The sequence below is a fragment of the Penicillium waksmanii genome (genome assembly GCF_028829765.1).
Source record: "Penicillium waksmanii strain IBT 27052 chromosome Unknown utg000004l:1.0-5674109.0:1.0-5678898.0, whole genome shotgun sequence".
Classification (NCBI taxonomy): domain Eukaryota; kingdom Fungi; phylum Ascomycota; class Eurotiomycetes; order Eurotiales; family Aspergillaceae; genus Penicillium; species Penicillium waksmanii.
In genome coordinates, this window is record NW_026643251.1 from 860,461 (window position 1) to 879,576 (window position 19,116).

A 19,116-nucleotide genomic window follows, 5' to 3' on the forward strand; every position below is an offset into this window, starting at 1 on the left:
GGGACGATGAGATTAATTACCATAACTTCTCCATATTCCTGTTCTTCTAATTAGTGATATTCCTTTGCTACAACGACGAAGCAGCAACATGACCAACTTACTAAATCATAACCAATCATCCGGCTCCGATGGTAGGTAACATGGCCATCTTTTAATCTGCGTCTAATATTCTGACATTATATTATACAAAGACCATCTTATCGGTACACTTGTCTGTCGGATATCAGTGATCTCGTCGCTCATAGGCTCTGTAGCATCGAGAGATGAGACTGAGGTTAGCCCACTGCTACCATTATTACCCCGAGTTGACCTTTATTCTAACGCAAACACAGGCCCATTTCAATCATGTTTTCCAAACATTTGACTGGAATGGAATAATTAATCCGCTCCGTGCCTCTCAAACGTTTCCTTTGAGAACTATTGGAGAAGATAGCAGTGCCCGAGATCATTTTGTTACTCTGATTGGGCAGACCTACAGAGTTTCTCCTGAGCCGCAAAAGCTTACGCTTATATGGAACCTTGGAGATATATTATCACAAACCGTGCCCAGACAGTTCAATGCTAGTAGTGACGGAACGTTGGGCATGGAATCGTCGCAGTCGAATTCTCCTAGTTCAGCTCATATGGATCGTAGACGACATACGGAACACGCAGTTGCTCTCTATCGATATACTTCTATACTACATGAAAGGGCACAGAGGGAGAATAGAAGGTTCCAAAGAGTCAGCGAGGAAACCATTTCACTTGAACCTCCTTCGTTCAAAGTAACGGTTCAGTATGGAGATGTTACCTGCTCTGGTAGGGCTCGGACAAAGAGAGAAGCAGCACATTTGGCCGCCCGGGAGATTTACAACCAATTGAAAGAAAATATTTGAATATGTTTATAGAAGATAACTTATGACAAATTATTCTTCCAAAGAATTTCCCAAAAAGAGCGCGATTGGGCTAATGTGCAAGTTTGTGAGTAGTCATGAGCCATGTAGGAACTTGGCAAGCCCATTACCAAAACCTAGTTTAGTAGGCAGCCTCTGGCAGCCCAACATGTGCATTTGAAAATCATTTGTCAGAATGAAAATGTGTTCATTTTTCATTGGAGAGCATAGTTGCTATTAGAGTAAAGACGCCTTCGTCTCCTATAATCCCGCATTTTGATTTCCTCATACCCCTCCATCACACCATCTTGTGCAAAACTGAAATTTACATGCAAAATGGCTCTGGATAATAAGGGAAAGCAGCTGATTCACGAACGAGCGTACCAATTGGAGATGCTTCGAGCTAGTCTTCAGCAAAATATAATTGTCGCTGTAAGAAGGGGGTGTTGTTCCGCGAAGATCAATCCCAGGGTCTAACTGAAACACTTTAGATGGGCACCGGTACAGGGAAAACGCTCATGTTTGTCACTCTGTAAGGACTGATAGTTCTTTTACAAACCATTGAAATTTATTCCAGAGCAATCCTTCGCATCCGGGAAGCACTGAATATGAATCCAGATAAGGTAATGCTTTTCTTTTTCTTTCTTTTGTCCCTCTTTTGGGTATATTTACCAGTGGTACGAGGGTGGGGGCTCAATCATCCTCCATCTAGCTTGTATGGTTTCTTTGTCCTACTATCGCGCTGTGTGAGCAACAGGTGAAGGCTCTTCAAACTCATCTTCCTTCAAGCCGCCCCCGAGCTCTTACGGGCAGGGATCAAGTCGACCATTGGGGAGAAAAGGTTGTCTGGGATTCCGCTTTGGCCAATGTGCGAGCCGTGGTCTCAACCCACCAGGTCCTGCTTGACGTCTTAACCCATGGGTTCATGACAATGGATCAACTTTCACTACTCGTGTTTGATGAAGGTAACTTAAACTGGGAAATGTCTAGGCCGTTGAGAAACTTATCTTCTATTAAAATCAGCCCATCATTGTACAAAAAACAGCCCGGCGAATAAGATAATGAAGATCTTCTACCACCCCTACAAACTGAAGGACCCAAACACATTACCTCGGATTTTGGGTCTTTCTGCCTCTCCGGCCAATTCTGATGTTTTCAGCCTCGAGTAAGTTTGCAATTGAGAAAGATGAGAGGAATCGTTGTTGATTGCCCACATAACAGACAGCTTGAGAGAAACCTCGATAGCAGGTGCATAGCCCCAGATGTACACCACCAGGATCTAATGAACTTTACCAATCGTCCGCAGGTACGCGTCTGTTCTTTTCTTGATAATCAAGAAGTACGCTGTACAGCAGAGCCCAGGCTTTTGACTCGACTTCGCGACATGGTCGATTATACGGTTAGAAATTATCCTTTGTCGATGGCCTCGCAACTTTATCAATTCAAACGAACGTCGGAAACCATATACCATGAGCTAGGTAGTTGGGCCGCTGCTGAATACATGTACACTTCCATCATGCGTTTTAAAGAGTACCAACGCGAAGATGCTGAGGCTAACTGGTCTCCTAACACTGTCAAAGACTTCACTATGCAAATTCTGTGTGACCTTGACTCCCTGGAACAGCCCCGTTTACCTATCATGCCCGCTGACCTCTCCCCCAAATGCCGGGTTCTGCTCCAGAACTTGTCACAGATGGCAAATCATGACTTTCATGGGCTGATATTCGTGGCTCAACGAGCGACGGTGATGATTCTAAAGTCACTAATTGAGCAATATCCCAATACCAAAGACAATTTCCGCTGTGAGACTTTTGTCGGCATGTCAAATAATCAGAGCCGGACTGATCTTGGAAAATGCCACAATGACATCAACGGCCAGGAAGATACACTAAAAAGGTTTCGGACAAGAAAATTGAACCTTATCATCACCACGAACGCATTAGAAGAGGGGATAGATATTCCGGCGTGTAATACCGTCATCTGTTTCGACAGGCCTCTTAGTATAAGGTCCTTCGTCCAAAGACGTGGAAGGGCTCGCGAGGGAGAATCCACCTTCATCGTCTTCGTAGGCAACAAAGAGGACGAGGAGGGGCTGGGGAACCTGATGAAAATTGAAGACGTGTTGGTGAAAACATACCAAGATGATACAAGAGCTGTCTTCAATCATCCACTCCAGGCAGAACCTTGTTTGTCGTTGCAGGTGAAAAACACAGGGTATGTAAAACACCCTTCAAGAATAAATAGAGGCCGGGAGATCGTTATTAATTTAGGGTAGCGCTCACCTAAATATGATGGATGCCGTGAGTCACTTGAATATTTTCTGCGCAAAGTTACCGAAACAACCGTACATCGGCAATCAGCCACTATACCATCACGAGGAGAGCGATGATAGCCAAGTTCGAGCTATAATCAGTCTAACAAGTGCTCTCCATCCTTCTCTTCAACAAACAAAAGGTTTACGGTGGTGGTCTAGTAAGAAACTTGCGAATGCCGACGCTGCGCTGCAAGCATATAAGGCCCTTTGGGCGGCAGGCCTGGTGAATGACTATCTACTGCCAACAAAGCTGGCAGATCTCGTCGATTCGGCATTTATCTCTTCCAAAACCATCCATTTTGTATCTGAGCCAATAAACCCATGGGCCGAGATGGCTGCTCGATGGAATCTCGATGAAGTGGACCTGTACGCTCACCGTGTGCAGATCCAACACCCACGAAAGGAAAGTCTCGAACTGATGATGATCATCCCTTTGCAGATACAGAGGCAAATTCAATTCCCCCTCTTTCTGAATGATAATACAACTATCGGGTTTCATCTATCACCAGGCTCACTGATCGCCCCTGACAATCAATTTACCACGTTATACCGACAAGTCACGCATTTGATCCTCCAGTCTGTATATGAGCACCTGCTGCAACCTAGGCCTTGCATGGATTTCGTCGCACTATTTGTTCCAGATGCTGCGCCAGCTGCAATGCAAGCATTTTTGGATGCATACTCTGGCAGGATTTGCCTCGACGAGGCTATGAAAACTGCATGCCGCACACGGGTACCAGGACTTCTTCGTAGTCCACGATGGTATAACTATCCATGGATCATGGATTTTTGGCCTCCAGGCCCCCCCATGCAGCATTGATTGTCTTCAGGGGGGGCTACACCCTTTGCCGCGACGGCGAAACTTTCTTTCTCGCCGCGCACCCAGAGGGTTAAAACCAAATTACCCGGGGCCTAACGATGAAATAAAAAAGATGTTCTCAGGAGTACTAGATGCGACGATGGATCGACTGCCATCTATATGGGGGCAGGCAGCTCTCTATATCCCCTGTATTACCCATGAGATTGGCGTATATATGGTCGCCGAACAGCTTCGGGAGAAAGTTTTATCAGGCATGTCGTTCCGCAGTATAGATCTCCTTTCCGTGGCTATTCGACCTACTTGCTCCGGGAGTCCTGCTCGATTTCGGTCCCTGGCTTCTGTGGGGGCCACCTTTCTGAAGTATATCACTAGTGAGCAGCTGTTTCTGCATCACCCTGCCTGGCATGAAGGCCTGCTTTCCAGGGTTAAGGAGGCTATTATTTCGGACTGTGGGCTAGCCCAAGCAGCCAGAATGTGTGGGCTAGAGAGATTCCTTATCACCAGGCGGTTTAACGGAAAAAAGTGGAAACCTGCTTGGGTTTCCAATCTTTTATCGCCACCGAACGTCCCGGAGTCGCGAAAGGTCAGTGCTAGGACACTGGGAGAGATGGTTAGGGCGATTGTGGGTGCAGCCTATACTGATGGCGGTAGGAAGCAAGCCGCGAATTGTGCTGCGGCTCTTGTACCGGCAATCAAGACCTGGCACGCTGCAGTGCTAAGTGATGGCAGCTTTGAGCAGAATCGGCCTGGTCCGATGACCTCGTACTCTTTGGCACTGGGTGAGATGGAAAAATTACTCGGATACAAATTTACAGACCGCAGCCTGCTAGTGGAGGCATTGACGCATTCTTCATACTATGCATCTGGACTGCCTCAGACCACTGCCTACGGTCGACTGTCCTTCCTAGGTGATGCTGTGCTGGAGTTAGTGGTTACTCAGTCCCTACTCTACGCTCCAATCAGGACCATGTCGGTCGATCGTTTACAAAGTTTGAGAACTGCTGTCACTAACAATCTATTCTTAACATTTGTATGCCTGGAGTTCCATCTGGAAGTTGAGTCCTGCCTCGATGAAGTCCCTCAACCGACTCTTAGTCGGACGGTGGATGCCCGTGACGAGGTCTATCTGTGGACTTGTTTACAATCGCACAGTCAGGAGCTTACTACCGGCCTGAGCAAATTTCGATTGGCGTCCCGACATGACTGCTGGAGAATTCAAAGAGCTTTGCTGAGGACGATGCGATATCCCTGGGCCGACCTAGCTGCCATGGGCGGCCACTCTGTCCTGAGTGATATCGTCAAAAGCGTGTTAGGGGCGGTATTTGTGGATTCTCGAGCCAGCCTGCAGGATTGCCGGCATTTGGCTGACAGAATGGGGATCCTCCGCCGCGCCAAGCAATTCTGTCGCGATGATGTGATCACGGACCACCCCAAGGTCCTGTTACAGAAGTTAAATCCGGGGGCAAAGATCGTCTATCAAATCTATACTATACCTAAATCAGAACGCGTCTTCTGCTGCGCGGTCTGGTTGAATGGGGAGAAAGCTATTGATGTCCAAGAATACCCCAATCGGGATGCTGCTGTGGTCTCTGCCGCCCAAAGTTTAGCTCGGCTTCTTCAACAAAAGCCTAGGGTCCAGTAAGGGCCAGTGATAGATTGAGCAGACACGTATTCTTAGATAGGACGTTTGAAATTTCGGGCGCGAAGAAATCTTATGTTTGAGAATTTTTCTCCACTATACCAGATATTTAAGTATTTCCAGTCCCGTTTTTAAGTCATCAAGGGAAAGCAAAATATTAACCCTTGTTCGTGGGAAGGGGGTGCCCTTATCATTGTGTAATGTAAATTTACCGCCCTCTGCATCGTTTAGTAACATAAATTTTGAATAGTTACCGCTTCTCAGTAGATCCTCCTATTACTAGGGAGTAGGGAGCTGCCCTGGTCCCAATTGAATTTTACTCTCGAATAAAGTGTCCCCCGGTCGTACCAGTTTCAGCCTTGCCAACCCCTCTAACCCCTATCACTTCAGCACTACCTAGAGCCAGTCTATACTTGAGATTCTGTGATTAGCTCCAGAGGTACGTATATGTTCAATCCGATTTGTTGAAACCAAGCTGTGCTGAGCTCATAGGGTCAATACTCTGGTACATCATTATTCTCGACATACAACACCAGACAAAGGTACTCAAGCAATGTCTATAGGGATTTCAAAGTGTTTACCATAAAAACGGGAAGCCACTTATTTTCCCGGTCGAAGGAGGAAATGATGTGGTGAAGAGGTACCCAGGTGGCCCCGTAGGGTGTATTGTGGGAATAAAGAAGAAGAATAGAAGGAGAACAGGGGACAGCCAATATTATGGGTAAATAAACATACTGCACGCGCAAGGTAGAGAAGTTGCCTAGAGTACGGGCAACAAGGGCACTTTACAATTGAAGAAGGTGCCTAGGGCTCGGTATATTCCAAGATTCTAAACTCTACAGTTATAGCACATACCTAAAGCTCGCACCATAATTATCCTCCGACAAACCAGCATCAGGCTTAGTCGGATCGGCCTCTACCTTCGGGCCATACTTTTTATCAAGCTGTTTGTTCTCCCAAACCAGCAGCAGGCGAAGGCAAAGCGCAAGCAGGGAAGTAAAGAACATAAACGCAGCACAAACCGACATGCCTTTAATATAACGGGGAGCCGAGGTGTCGGGGAACATATTAGTTCCGAGGAACGGACCACATTGACCGATGACATTGAGCAAGATGATACCTCCACCACGACGGGTATCGGATCCCTGATTATCTGAACAGTGTTAGCGAGAACCTTAGGGGGCGGGAATTGAAACAAGTTGAGACACCAAGATATGGACTTACTCAAAACCCAAGGCAAAATATTTGCGATCGACGGAAAGACTCCACACGCAGCGAGAAAGACGCCGAAATAACGCACGCCGACGGAGCTGCAGGCCACGCACAGGATGTACCCCACACCGCCGATCATCGAGAGAAATGCGATCATCAGCCCACGTTGCTGAATCCGATCCGCCACATAAGTGGTTGCGATCGTCGCGATGAAGGAGGCGAAAAAGGGTGGTGCGGTGAGGCCTTGGGCGTCGACGGCTGTGAAGCCCATTTCCTTGAGGATGGTGGGCAGGAATACGGGTAGCGAGGAGAAGCTGACGTTGCAGCTGAAATACATGAACTGGGAAGATGGTCAGTGATGAGAACTAGGACTCTTAACACAATTGTGATTTCTTTTTCTTGGGGTTATTTTTCTCCAGTCCTCCAAAGGCGCTGGCTGTACTTACTGCTGTGAACCATGCTTTCGCGTCGAGGAGGGTCATCGCCAATTCCTTCCATTGTACCTTTCCCTCTCGCTCCGCATCGCCGGCTTGTTGGATACCACGAGCTCTCGCGACCTCTTTCTCTTCCTCGGTCAAGAATTTCGCCTTCGCAGGAGAATCCGGTACGTAGAACCAGGCCAAGAGAGCGGCCGCGCAAACCGGCAGGCCTTCGACCAGGAACAGAAGTCGCCAATTAGCGATGGCGGCATTACCGGAAGTGATACCATATGCAAGGGCACCGGCGAAAGTATTCGCGAGCGGGGCAGCGGACAGGAAGAGACCACATCGGAGGCCGAGTTCATGGCGTCGGTAGAAGAAGGAGAGGAGGTAGGGTACACCGGGACCAAAACCAGCTTCGAAAGCGCCCATCAAGAATCGCAAGGCCATCATGCCTTCCCAATTCTTTGTGGCCGCTTGGCATGTGGACACCAGACCCCTGGATGTTGCATTAGTATACACGTCACAAAGCACAAAGCACAGCTTTCCTTCACATGGGTGCGTACCAAGAAAACACGACAAAGGCCGCCCATCGGTGTGGTTTGACAATCTTCCACATCAAGGCCTGGAATTCGAACAAGGTGTATGAGATGTAGAATATCGTGAGTAGCCATGAGTATCGACCACTGTCTAGCTCTAGATCCTCCTCCATCCCGGCGATTTTGGCATTGCTGTCTGGCGGTCAGTTTCATTTGGAATTCATGTTGTGCGATCGTGGACACACCCGATGTTACTTCGATCAAGGAAGGCAAGGAGATCTAAAGAGAGGCGGATATTAGTAAAAGGTCAAAGACTGCGATGAGTCGCAAGGGAACGAACGTACAGAAAAACCCCATCAAAGTCGGAACTCGCCAATCCAATTTTCTCAAAACTCTCCTCTCCAACTCAGGATCAATTGTCGCAGGCACAGCTACCGGCTGATTGGGTTGACTGGGCGTCTCCTCATGCGATGGGATACGCTTCTCGATATCCGGATCTGGCGGCGCCCGCTGGATCTGATCCTCCGGATATTCCGACTTTCCAAAGAACCCCATATCGTAATTGTCGCAGACGTTTCTCGTCAATTGTAGGGTACCCTAGGGTATGGGGAAAAGAGAAGCGGACTTTTTCCGGGGAGGGGGGAAAGAGTCCGGGGGCGCTGGGATCTTCTTATGGGGAGCGAGAAGCGAGTGTTGATCCTGTTGATCCGCGGACATTGTGACCCGCGAATGGAGTAGAAGTCCCCGCGGATTTGGAGTATCCTCGGTCTGAGTGCGTCTGTGGCTGAAGTGATTGGCACCCTGCGATGTTCCCCGCTGAATTGCGGTGGAGCTTGTGGTCTTTGGAGATGGCAAACTCAGCGGGGTCAGCCAATCCCATCGCGGTGTTCTTTGGTGGAGAGAGTCTGCGTCGAAGCTTGGGTGGAGCCACAAAGCTTGCGATTGCAACCCTCTCGGTCTTGCCAATTGCCGTGCAAAATCAGTCACAAATGAGGTGGGGCTACGTTGAAATGTGTTGGTGTCGATGATCGAGGGGCGCAGATTCTCAAGGGAGCCCTGGGAAGTGTAAAGCTCGGGCAATCTGGCAATCTGACACTGACACTCGGCCCGATTTTCGGGATCGCAATGAGATTCGGTCCGAACAGCCTCGCATTGGAAGCACCAGAGTGACTAAACACCAACTTGCGGTGGCTGACCAGCAAGTAAGAGTTGATCCAACTCCTGCGATCATGCCAAATCCTCTTTCATCTTAAAAATTGCTCCTAGTACTAATCTCATTTATTAGTCCAGAATATCACAAACTGGCAGCGGGCTTCCAGTTCCCGAGAGCTTTCATAGTTGCATAAGTACGACATGCAATGGACTCCCTAATGTAATCCGAAGATTGATCTCCTGGGTTGAAAATCAGGCCTCGTATCAATCCCGCCATCGACAAGCTCCCGTAGATCGAGATGGTTCTCCGAGGAGGGAAGGTTGATGCGGATACGAGTCTTGTCTTGGCTCTGCGTGTTTCAATGTGAGTCAGATTGGCGGTCGCTTTATGACGAGTATATCCTCAGGCTATTTAAATTGTTCAAACTTCCCCACCTACCTTCTTGTGCTTTTGCAACTTCGGTCAACTGACTTATATCCGGTATTAATCCTGCTCGAAAGATCAACTTCATCATGGCCGACCTTCAGAATACACTAGCGAAACGGTTCAAGGATTTGCATAAACCCGGCGATCCGGTCATCCTAGCAAATGTATACGATGGAGCCTCAGCAAAACTAATCGCTTCATTGCCACAGTCGAAGGCGATTGCGACCGCGAGTTTCGCCGTCGCAGAGGCTGCGGGCATGAGTGACGACACGCTCAGTAGAGAGGAACTCCTACGGGCGGCCAGAAATATTGCTACTTCGATTCAGCCCTTTGATAAACCTTTGACAGTCGATGCACGGGATGGCTATGGAGCACAGCTTACCTCGACAGTCAAAGAATTGATCAAAATTGGGGTCGTCGGTATCAACCTGGAGGACTTTGATAATGAGGCTAAGAAATTGTATACGCAGTCAGAGGCTGTGGATCGAATCAAACAGGCACTCCAAGCTACCGCAGATTCCGGAGTCCCGGAATTTGTGATCAATGCTCGCTGCGATGCATTGCTTCATGATGGGACTCTCGACGAGGTCATCACTCGCGGAAGGGCCTATCTTGCCGCCGGTGCCACGACTGTGTTTGTTTGGGGTGGTAGGCCTCGAGGAGGTATTACTCGGGATGAAGTGGTGAAGCTTGTGGAAGCATTCGATGGTCGACTCAATGTATCTAAAACCAAAACCGGTCTTACCCCGGCGACGTTAGCAAAGATCGGTGTTGCAAGGGTTAGTATCGGGCCTGGGCTTCAGTGGGCGGCATTGGAGAAAATGAAGGAGATGGCCGAAGAGCTCTTCGTGTCTTGAGGCTCAACGCTGGCTATCTACTAGTAGGAAATCAAGTCACGTATTTCTTTGTATCACCGTCAGTGGCGTGAATAAGAAATATAAGGGATCCCCGATTCCTTTATCTTTTGCTCTTGATTGGAGTATGAGGACTGGAGAGCTGTTAGTTCGGATTAAGCCTATTCAAGGGAGACTGGGTAGGCCGATAACGTCTACTCCCCCCACCCATCAACTTTCGATTCAAATGGCTGTGATCTTCCAGGCCACTCTCTTCTTCAGTCTGTGTGCCTATTTATCGTGTGCCGTGCCTTTCATTTGTCTAGATAGTTTCGCTCTCTCTTCTCTTCTCTTCTCCAATAACCCACTGCTACAACAGTCCGAGTCACATACCCCCATATACCACGACCTCCTTTGATCGAGCGGGACGTACTGCCGCATATGATGCTCACGCCGGTTGCCTCCAATGTCTGAATGAGCTCTGCGGTGGCATCCTCGCTGGAGGAACCCTCTACAAAACAACTATGCATACACAAACGTTTCATAAGGCCAACCACGGAAGGCTCAAGAAAACGAAGTGGTATATTGCACATTGCCGGTGAATGTGGTGCTCCATCTCTATATTAGTGGAGCATGTGCCAATGTTCAAAGTAAACCTTGGATGCTACTACTCCCGCTTCAGACTTCGTCGACCAGACTTCGGATCTGGGATAATCTTCCGCCATTCGCATATATCAAAATGAAACACTGCCCAAATCAAAATCCGGCATTCGGCCACAACATCTTGGCCGATGATATTCGAACATTGAATTCAACTTCAATTTGAACAAATACCGTACTGTAGCGGACTGTGGGCTCAAGAGACGCGAGACTTCAGCGAATGGGAACCTGCCTGGGAATCTGCGAGAAGAACACCGTTAGATTCAAGATTGCCGAGCATGTTGGGCCTGAGGTTTGGCTTCTCGTCTACAGCTATTTGTCCGACTGTCCGTCATTCCACCCTATTCCGGCGCTCGTTTTCTTGGGAAGTGGAGCAGGAGGACTACTAATTGCATCGCCAACCCGATGGCGAACATCTGCAGACATTCGACTCGCGTTACCAAGAAGACACAGGCCAATACTACGATGTTGAGCAATTCCCAGGCAAGAAGACAGAAAACGCGCCCACGCATGGACGGAACGAGGACGCTGATCACCAAATATCAAGTGGTCCGGACGATCAAGCTGTGGTGATGAATAGAAAAGTTGAAATTGGCGATATGTGACTAGAGAGAAGAGCGAGTGAAGCTATCCACTGGAACGCCGGCACAGCGGCTTTGATGCCTTGATGACTTGATGCTTGAGGTAACAGTATTATCGGCGATTTTTCAGTTTCAGCGTTGCGACAAATTCACATGCGGTTTATATAAAGATTTGATCCACAATCTGACTGTATCTATTTGAATTACAATCGCTTATTGGATTTCCCCATGCTAACCCCTCCGGCTGTGGCTCCAACATCCCATGGGAAACATCATGGGATGCCCAGGTGCGCAAACATCAAGCGGACTTCATGAATGCTCTGGGTACTAAATATTCAAAGTGTCAAGCAATATATCGAAAATCTCCAACTCGAGAGGTGCTGGTATTCAAATTCTTCAAGTTATGTCGAAAACTTGAACCAATGATAGCATCTCTTACCCAGCAGTATATGTTCCAAAGTCTGGCGGGCATTATGAACAGACCACCTCAGGCTCAGAGTCGGCATCCACTCCGACTAAAGGAAATCAGTGAAGGGTCCCGAAAAGAGATACATCACATCTGGAATCCCATGTATCCAATTGACTCCAGTTTTTAAGTTCATTGTAATCCGTGAATCCCCAGGTGCAGATAATTTACTGTGGTGAAGTATAGATATGTTGCTGCCTCAGGTGTCATGCACAGTTGGTCACTGTGGCGCACCCCACCGCATCAAAAATCTCCCGCGTCGCGTTTGCCAGGAGCTCCATCATCAGCCCTGACCACGCCGACCCGCTCTCTCTCACCTCCCCATCATCCGAGAGAACCGTCTCATTTATCTCGGCCCATATACACCTCTTTGCGACCCAATTGAACCCATCTTACACCCTTCAAGGGTTCTAGCCAAGATGGATGACCCGGCATCCCGTATCCCGGGGCAGCTGGTATGATCCCCCAACGCGCCATCCACGCTCCCCGCAAGCTCCCTAGCTCGAACATCAAAAGCTGACCCTGTCGCAATGACTATAGCTCCCTCACATGCACTTGATCTCTCGGAATCGCTACCCGAACATGCACATGATGCCCCCGGAGACCGCCGTCGAGTACCTGGCTAGCGCACCCCGGATTTGCCAATCACAACCTATGCATTGGACTTTTCTGGATGGCCCCGGTGACGGTACTGTCATGCTGACATGGCAGCCGCTCGCGCACTTGGGCAACAACTTTGCCAGTGATGGTTATGTTTGGGCTGATGCCGAGCAGGGACATATATTGGAGGTCCGAGGTTATGTACGTTTGATCCACTCCCAGCTTGAGCCTGAGAAACTCTTTCGCATTATAATCTTTCAACAAACTAATATGCCGAACCTCAGACTGTTGAGGTATTCGTTCATCGCAGCGGTTACCACCCCCCGAACGAGAACATGGCCACCCACAGTCGCAAGCGTTATCGCATCGTTTCTACCAAGATCGCCAACGCCCCCCAACCAGACCCTTCACTGTGGATTGTCCACTACTCGCGCGCGCCCCAGAATGACCAAATTCCTGCCAACCGCATTCCACCCACCCCGCAAGTACAACAATCAATGAGCCAACGACGATTCCTCCAAAGCCAAGGTCAACTTGCTCGCAAGGAATTCCTCCTGCACGACCGTAACAACTGGCCCACTATCAACTTCCCGCAACAGGCGGGCCAACAGGGTTTTGCCCAACCCCAACCACCTTATCAGGGCACCCCACAGGCACGACCGGGCTACTACCCGCCTCAGGGCCACCCTGCTGCGGCTGCGCCAGTTCCTCCTCAGCCCAAGGTCCCTCGCCCTCATCGTGCTTCTTCAGCTGCGATAGCGGCGGCGACCGGCGAATTCGCACTCGAGGATGAGGATGTGTCTAGCGGTGACGTTTTGGATGCACTTACACCCCGCGAAGTTAGTAAGATGCGATACGTGCAGCACCACGAATGGATGGAGGAGATCTTCGCTTCGCCATACTCCATCTCACAGATCACACCCGTTTCCCTCGGTTTAGGGCGTAAGGGAGAACTCCAAACGTTGACGGATGGGTTCTTCGACGCACCTAACGCAGAAGGTCAGGGTGAAGAAAATGTTCCCGACGCGACCAAATTAGAACCAGCCAAGGCGGAGGAATTTGCCGATCGTGTGACTAAGAAGGTTGCTGATATGACGGCTGAGATCGAGACGTTGAAGAAGCAACACGCACAACGCATGGAGCGCTTCAACCGCAGCTCCCTGTTCAAGGACGCTGAGCTGCGTCTCCGCGAATCCGCTGCGAACCCGTCAGAGTCGGGCCCGGAGATCTGGCGGCTTGAGGGTCGCATCATCGTTCCCTCCGAGGAAGATGCTACGCCCCAGCTGGATTTCGTGGAGGAAGAGAAGGCCAAGTACAAGGTCGATGATGTTGTGCGCGAGGTGGAGACCAACTGGAAGAAGCAAATCATGCCCGAACCCAAGGTTTCATGCGTGGAGAAGGGCGGTCTATTAGAGAAGATTGAGCCTGAGCAGGTAGAGCCCGAATCATTCACCAATGACATGGTTCTGGACGACGACACTCACCTCCAGAACCAATTCGATACCCCTGCTCCTGCGACCGCCGAGCAGTCTGTGCCTGGCGGAGTACCCGGAGACGTCGAAATGGATATGGGCGATCAACTTGCCGGCGGACCGGGTGAGAACAGCGAATGGGTGATGGTGAACAACGAGAAACAGGAGGGTCATGCGGGTGGCGATGCCAGCCTCGAGAGCGGATTCGACTTCACCAACATTGACAGCGCCGGTGATGCCTTGGCCGCGTACACGGAGCAGAATGATGATCTTGACCTACCCGATCTGGACAATTCGGCGTTTGGCGATGCTTTCCATGCGTCGGATAATGAGCACTCGCATCACCCGGACGCGGATGACATTTCGTAGCCTTTGTGTCCCAATTGAAATTTATGAAAGGCGTTTCTCCTCTTGATGGGTCCATTCTGCGTTCTAGCATGCTGCACGTTCTTTGCAGTTTGCTTTGGGTGTTGGCCGGTGTGTGGGTATGGAGGTTTTGGATCTGATCTGATGCATGATTTCCTGTGTCTAATTGCTTCATTTCTTTTTGCTGTATGATAAACAGGCAGAGAATGTACTTCCGAGGCATGGCCTATGGTTGATTCAAATGTGTACACTGCTAGTAGTAAGATAGATGGCATTCCGTATACATAACGAATAGTAGTAGAGATGAAGTATAACTAGGGCTCCACCTATGACTGCTAGTATCGGGCCGCGATCCGTAGAGCTGGAGATGTGGAGAATGACGATCGGTTGCTCACGAGGCATGCATGAACCAAACTCAGATAGCCAGTTTGTCCAGTGAAATCACGCCAGACTTGATAGAAATACGCTTTGCTGCAACCATCCAATATGCTCTAACTGGACCAACTCTGGGCTAACTGGAGTGCTGCTGCCACTTCCGCCCTTCCCCGTCGTGACGTCAGGCAGCCACTTGAAGCAGAAAAGAGTGGGAAACAGCGTCATCTATAGTTCGCACTACCACAAGTTGCTAGCTTTACTACTGCTAGTGTCCGACTTGCTGGGAAGGTGCTCTGCTCTGCTATAAACCAGCTCGTTCGTCACTGATTTATACTTGTTCCGCACTGCACTACACTGCACTACACTACACCCGTACCCACGATACTCAACCTTGACCTCGCCAATATGCCGATGGCAATGTAAAGTCCTACCATGACCATTCTCTCACTCTACATCACTGACACTTCATTTCACTCTACAGGAACCGCGCACTATCCATCCGGTCCTCCCGCCGAGACCGCGAGAACACCAGCGGCCGGCACCGCTTCAGCATCTCGACCTTCCGAGGAATCCAAGCGCCTGAACTAAGCCGCCGACTAAGCCGACTGATCAAGAGCGAGAACAATGCGATCGGTGCATACGAAGCCGCCGGCCGTGAGCGCAGTTCCATCGCCGCCCAACTCTCCGACTGGGGCGAGTCCACCGAAGACGATGCCGTCTCTGACATCTCCGACAAGCTGGGCGTCATGTTGGCCGAGATCGGCGAGCAGGAAGACCTCTATGCGCAGAATCTGGAAGACTCGCGCGGTGTTTTGAAGCATATTCGCAATATGGAGGCTTCGGTTCAGCCGTCGCGTGAACAGCGTCAGAAGGTCACTGATGAGATTTCTAAGCTCAAGTACAAGGATCCTAATAGTACTCGTATCACCACGCTGGAGCATGAGCTTGTTCGTGCCGAGGCGCAGAATTTGGTTGCTGAGGCGCAGTTGTCGAATACCGTATGTTGAAAGACCGAGACCCTCCCTCCTTCTCATTGCTTTTGGCACTGGTGGTTACTATTTATACCGTGTTTGCTGCATGATTCTGACGACTAACTGACACTTTCTTCCTATACAATAGACTCGATCAAAGCTCAAGGAGGCATATGATATCCAGTTGGCTGCGACAATCGAGCGCGCGGAGAAGCAGATCATCCTTGCTCGCCACGCCCGTCGACTGCTCAACTACATCGATGACAGCCCCGTCGTGCCTGGTGATACCCGTGCCGGCTACGAGCATGAAGTCGAAGCACGTCAGGTCCTTGAAGATGCGGAGACTGATCTTCGTGCATGGGAATCGAGTGTCGAGCCTATTACTTCTGCGGCCCGTGGTGCCAGTCTGTCGGAGCAAGGAGAGGGCGCCAGCTTGATCAACGGTGACTCCATGGTTAATGATGTGCCGCCGGCCACGAAGCAGATGGAGGAACCTCAGTCGGCCAAGTTGGAGGCCGAGCCCGTCCCTTATTAGTGAGACATATTTGTGGCCACCTATATTGTGGTTTGCTCTGTAAAGTGGTGAATCGGGTCGCGTTTTAATATTGCAAGGTGTCAGGCAGTGCAAATTGATGAGAAGAGGTGAAACCTGTATTCTTTCTTATTCAATTCAACCCATAATCGTGGATATTTCCAACAATTGCAATCGTGAGATTTAAAATACCAGGAGATATCGTAGTTGACAACTTGAAGTTATGAACTCGCAAGTTGTAGTTGTAGCTGGCGGAGTGATGAGTCCACGTGACCGCAGGCGCCCGAGTGACGACGCGGAACTCCCAAAGCTCGGAGCTTCCATCGTCGCCCATCATCAACTCCCTCCAACTTCCCCACTCCTCTCTCATTACCGCCCATTCGACCCGTTCCTTGTTTCCCTTCATATACGCACATCATGGACAAGCTAGTCGCCCAGTACTCGCGTCCCGCGCATCAGAATGAGCTCTACTCCGAGCAAGAGCAACAGGACCTCAACGAGAGCCTCCCTCCGCTCTCCCTCAAGTTCAGCATGCCCCCTATCGACAACGTGAGTTGCTGCCCATGTCAAAGAAGGCGAGGTTTACCCTCTGTGTCAGATGGCAATGCGACCGAGATCCCTTGTCCGGCCTGTCATCTCCCCAACCCCAATAGCTCCAACGATGCGGCGAAGGAAGCTCCTAGCAAACAGCAATCCCGCCCGCCATCTCCAATCATGAACCTCAAGCTAATGATCTTTGCTCCCGGTGATCTAGTCTGCTTCTTTCCTCCGCGCTATGACCGATGACCACTCCAACCCCAGCTGTCCTATCAAGATCGCTCACGGCACAACAACCCTGGCTTTCCGATTCCAGGGCGGTATCGTACGCCTCCCCCGAAACGAAACACTGTCCGTGATAAGGGGGAACAATGTGCTAATGAATCTACCGTACAGATTGTCTGCACTGACTCTCGAGCAACGGCCGGAAACTGGATCGCTAGTCAGACTGTCAAGAAGGTTATTCCGGTGTCACGGTTGAGCCGTGGTGAGGACAAGCCTAGCAATGAACCTACGCCAGGTCTGCTGGGTACTATGGCTGGTGGTGCAGCTGTGAGTTCCATCTTTCTCATTGATCCGGATGATGGCATTGGCCGTTTGATGATGACCGGAGACCAAGGTGTAGATCGGTGCTGATCTATCTCTTCACAACAGGATTGCCAATATTGGTTGCGTTATTTGAGTCAACAGTGCACTCTTCATGGTGAGTTTACCTATCTCCCAGAATATGGAAATGCCCGCTTTTACAGTGATTTGGTGCAACATGGACGAAAATGAGCAGAACTAACCGCATCATCGCGCAGAGATCCGACACAAGCGCCGAATCACCGTTGCCGCCGCTTCCAAAATCCTCGCCAACTTGACCTACGCCTACAAGGGCTACGGCCTCAGCATGGGAACCATGCTTGCTGGTGTACGTTTTCCATCTCCCCCAACATCCCGATCCATCTACCCAAGCACCTACACCAAAAATGTATTCCTCCCAAACTAACACTCCCGCCCAGGTCACCCCGCAAGAAGGACCCGCCCTTTACTACATCGACTCAGACGGCACCCGCCTCCCCGGCAACCTATTCTGCGTCGGATCAGGACAAACATTCGCCTACGGTGTTCTGGACGCCAACTACAAGTACGAGATGACAGAGCAAGACGCACTGGCTCTGGGCCGTCGCGCCATTCTCGCCGCTATGCACCGTGACGCTTACTCTGGTGGTTTCATTAACCTTTACCACGTCAAGGAGGAAGGATGGGTGCACCACGGCTTCGATGATATGAACCCTATCTTCTGGAAGACTAAGCTTGATAATGGCGAGTTCTCCAATGTCACGTCTGAGTTGTAAGTTGTGGGGGCTTTTTATGAGGATAGGATAGAATCTTGTATTATTGATTGCAATTGAGATTCTCTTTCTGTGTTAATGGGATTATAATGTTGCGATTTCATTTGTCCTGGACTGCTGCGCTATTTTGGGCCATCGGGGCCCTCAACCCCTTTGAGATGTAGATGTAGTACTGTGCCAGTAGCTTGAAAGTCTGCTTTCAGTTCGCTATTGTACAATCGCCGTTTGATGCCCAGGTGGGTTCCCTCTTACTGGCAATACTTCTATACTGTAATCCGCACATCCCATGCATGGATAACTATTGCGGCAGCCCCGCAAGTGGTCCAGTTTGCATTAACCACTCCCCAGGTCTGTGTTGGTGTATCAATCATCTGTGAACAAAGACTATCAACCAATGAACTGATATTGTAGTCATTCTTTTACCTAGAAATACTACTACTATAACTCAAGTACCATAATATTGCAAGGTTGTCACTGTCGATTGTCTCTAAGGTAGGCAAGTCTAGTGAATGCTGCCTGATCAAAAGCCCCTGGCTTTCACCGGTTGCCCTGCGAGATTTCTTACTCGTTAACAACCCTCTAATACATACCGTTTTCAAGGTTTGGAGCGCGGGGGGGAAAAGCCCGGTCAAGAAGGGATATACTTTACAAGCTGGAGTAGGGATATGTCCTTGTCCGGTTCTTGAGTTGGATTGCGCAAGTTCAACACTCAACTGTGCCTCGTTCTCTGCTTTTTAAGCGTGGAAGCAAGGCTTTCACGCCCTTGAATACCATGTCTTCAGGTATAGCCTGGATAAGGATCTCACCTGCGGCTCAGAGGATGCTGGCCATTTCTGAGACAGCGACGCCGGAGTTTATCGCCTCAGCACCAATCGCTCGCGTCCACAGAGATCGAACTCTTTGTGAGCGGAAAGGCGTCTAGAAAAAGGAAAGGGAATATCTTTGGTGACAAAAACCTGTCACTTTACACAATTGTGAAGATATCCCAGGCT

At 49.7% G+C, this 19,116-nt stretch overlaps 6 protein-coding genes across 6 annotated transcripts; 5 read left to right on the forward strand and 1 right to left on the reverse strand.

The window, feature by feature from the left end:
• Positions 1–2,292: 2,292 nt before the first annotated feature.
• N7481_003190 (uncharacterized protein) lies at positions 2,293–5,648 on the forward strand (the record flags this gene model as incomplete). Its single annotated transcript, XM_057262409.1, has 3 exons — positions 2,293–3,086; positions 3,148–3,919; positions 4,176–5,648. 3 exons carry the CDS (start codon positions 2,293–2,295, stop codon positions 5,646–5,648), a joined length of 3,039 nt encoding a protein of 1,012 aa, XP_057124070.1.
• An 839-nt stretch (positions 5,649–6,487) lies between these two features.
• On the reverse strand, positions 6,488–8,370 carry N7481_003191 (putative MFS transporter; the record flags this gene model as incomplete). Its single annotated transcript, XM_057262410.1, has 6 exons — positions 6,488–6,798; positions 6,870–7,197; positions 7,304–7,775; positions 7,843–8,007; positions 8,061–8,094; positions 8,160–8,370. The coding sequence occupies 6 exons, from the start codon at positions 8,368–8,370 to the stop codon at positions 6,488–6,490; spliced, it is 1,521 nt and encodes a 506-aa protein (XP_057124071.1).
• A 1,110-nt stretch (positions 8,371–9,480) lies between these two features.
• N7481_003192 (isocitrate lyase/PEP mutase family protein) lies at positions 9,481–10,251 on the forward strand (the record flags this gene model as incomplete). Its single annotated transcript, XM_057262411.1, has 1 exon — positions 9,481–10,251. The coding sequence occupies one exon, from the start codon at positions 9,481–9,483 to the stop codon at positions 10,249–10,251; it is 771 nt and encodes a 256-aa protein (XP_057124072.1).
• Positions 10,252–12,353: 2,102 nt separating this feature from the next.
• Positions 12,354–14,375, forward strand: N7481_003193 (uncharacterized protein; the record flags this gene model as incomplete). Its single annotated transcript, XM_057262412.1, has 3 exons — positions 12,354–12,389; positions 12,475–12,735; positions 12,819–14,375. 3 exons carry the CDS (start codon positions 12,354–12,356, stop codon positions 14,373–14,375), a joined length of 1,854 nt encoding a protein of 617 aa, XP_057124073.1.
• A 777-nt stretch (positions 14,376–15,152) lies between these two features.
• N7481_003194 (Eisosome component PIL1/LSP1 family protein) lies at positions 15,153–16,253 on the forward strand (the record flags this gene model as incomplete). The annotated part of the gene is made up of 3 exons (XM_057262413.1): positions 15,153–15,166; positions 15,229–15,745; positions 15,867–16,253. The coding sequence occupies 3 exons, from the start codon at positions 15,153–15,155 to the stop codon at positions 16,251–16,253; spliced, it is 918 nt and encodes a 305-aa protein (XP_057124074.1).
• Positions 16,254–16,667: 414 nt separating this feature from the next.
• pre2 (proteasome core particle subunit beta 5) lies at positions 16,668–18,127 on the forward strand (the record flags this gene model as incomplete). The annotated part of the gene is made up of 6 exons (XM_057262414.1): positions 16,668–16,799; positions 17,005–17,112; positions 17,184–17,339; positions 17,478–17,490; positions 17,591–17,700; positions 17,792–18,127. The coding sequence occupies 6 exons, from the start codon at positions 16,668–16,670 to the stop codon at positions 18,125–18,127; spliced, it is 855 nt and encodes a 284-aa protein (XP_057124075.1).
• Between the last annotated feature and the right edge of the window lie 989 nt (positions 18,128–19,116).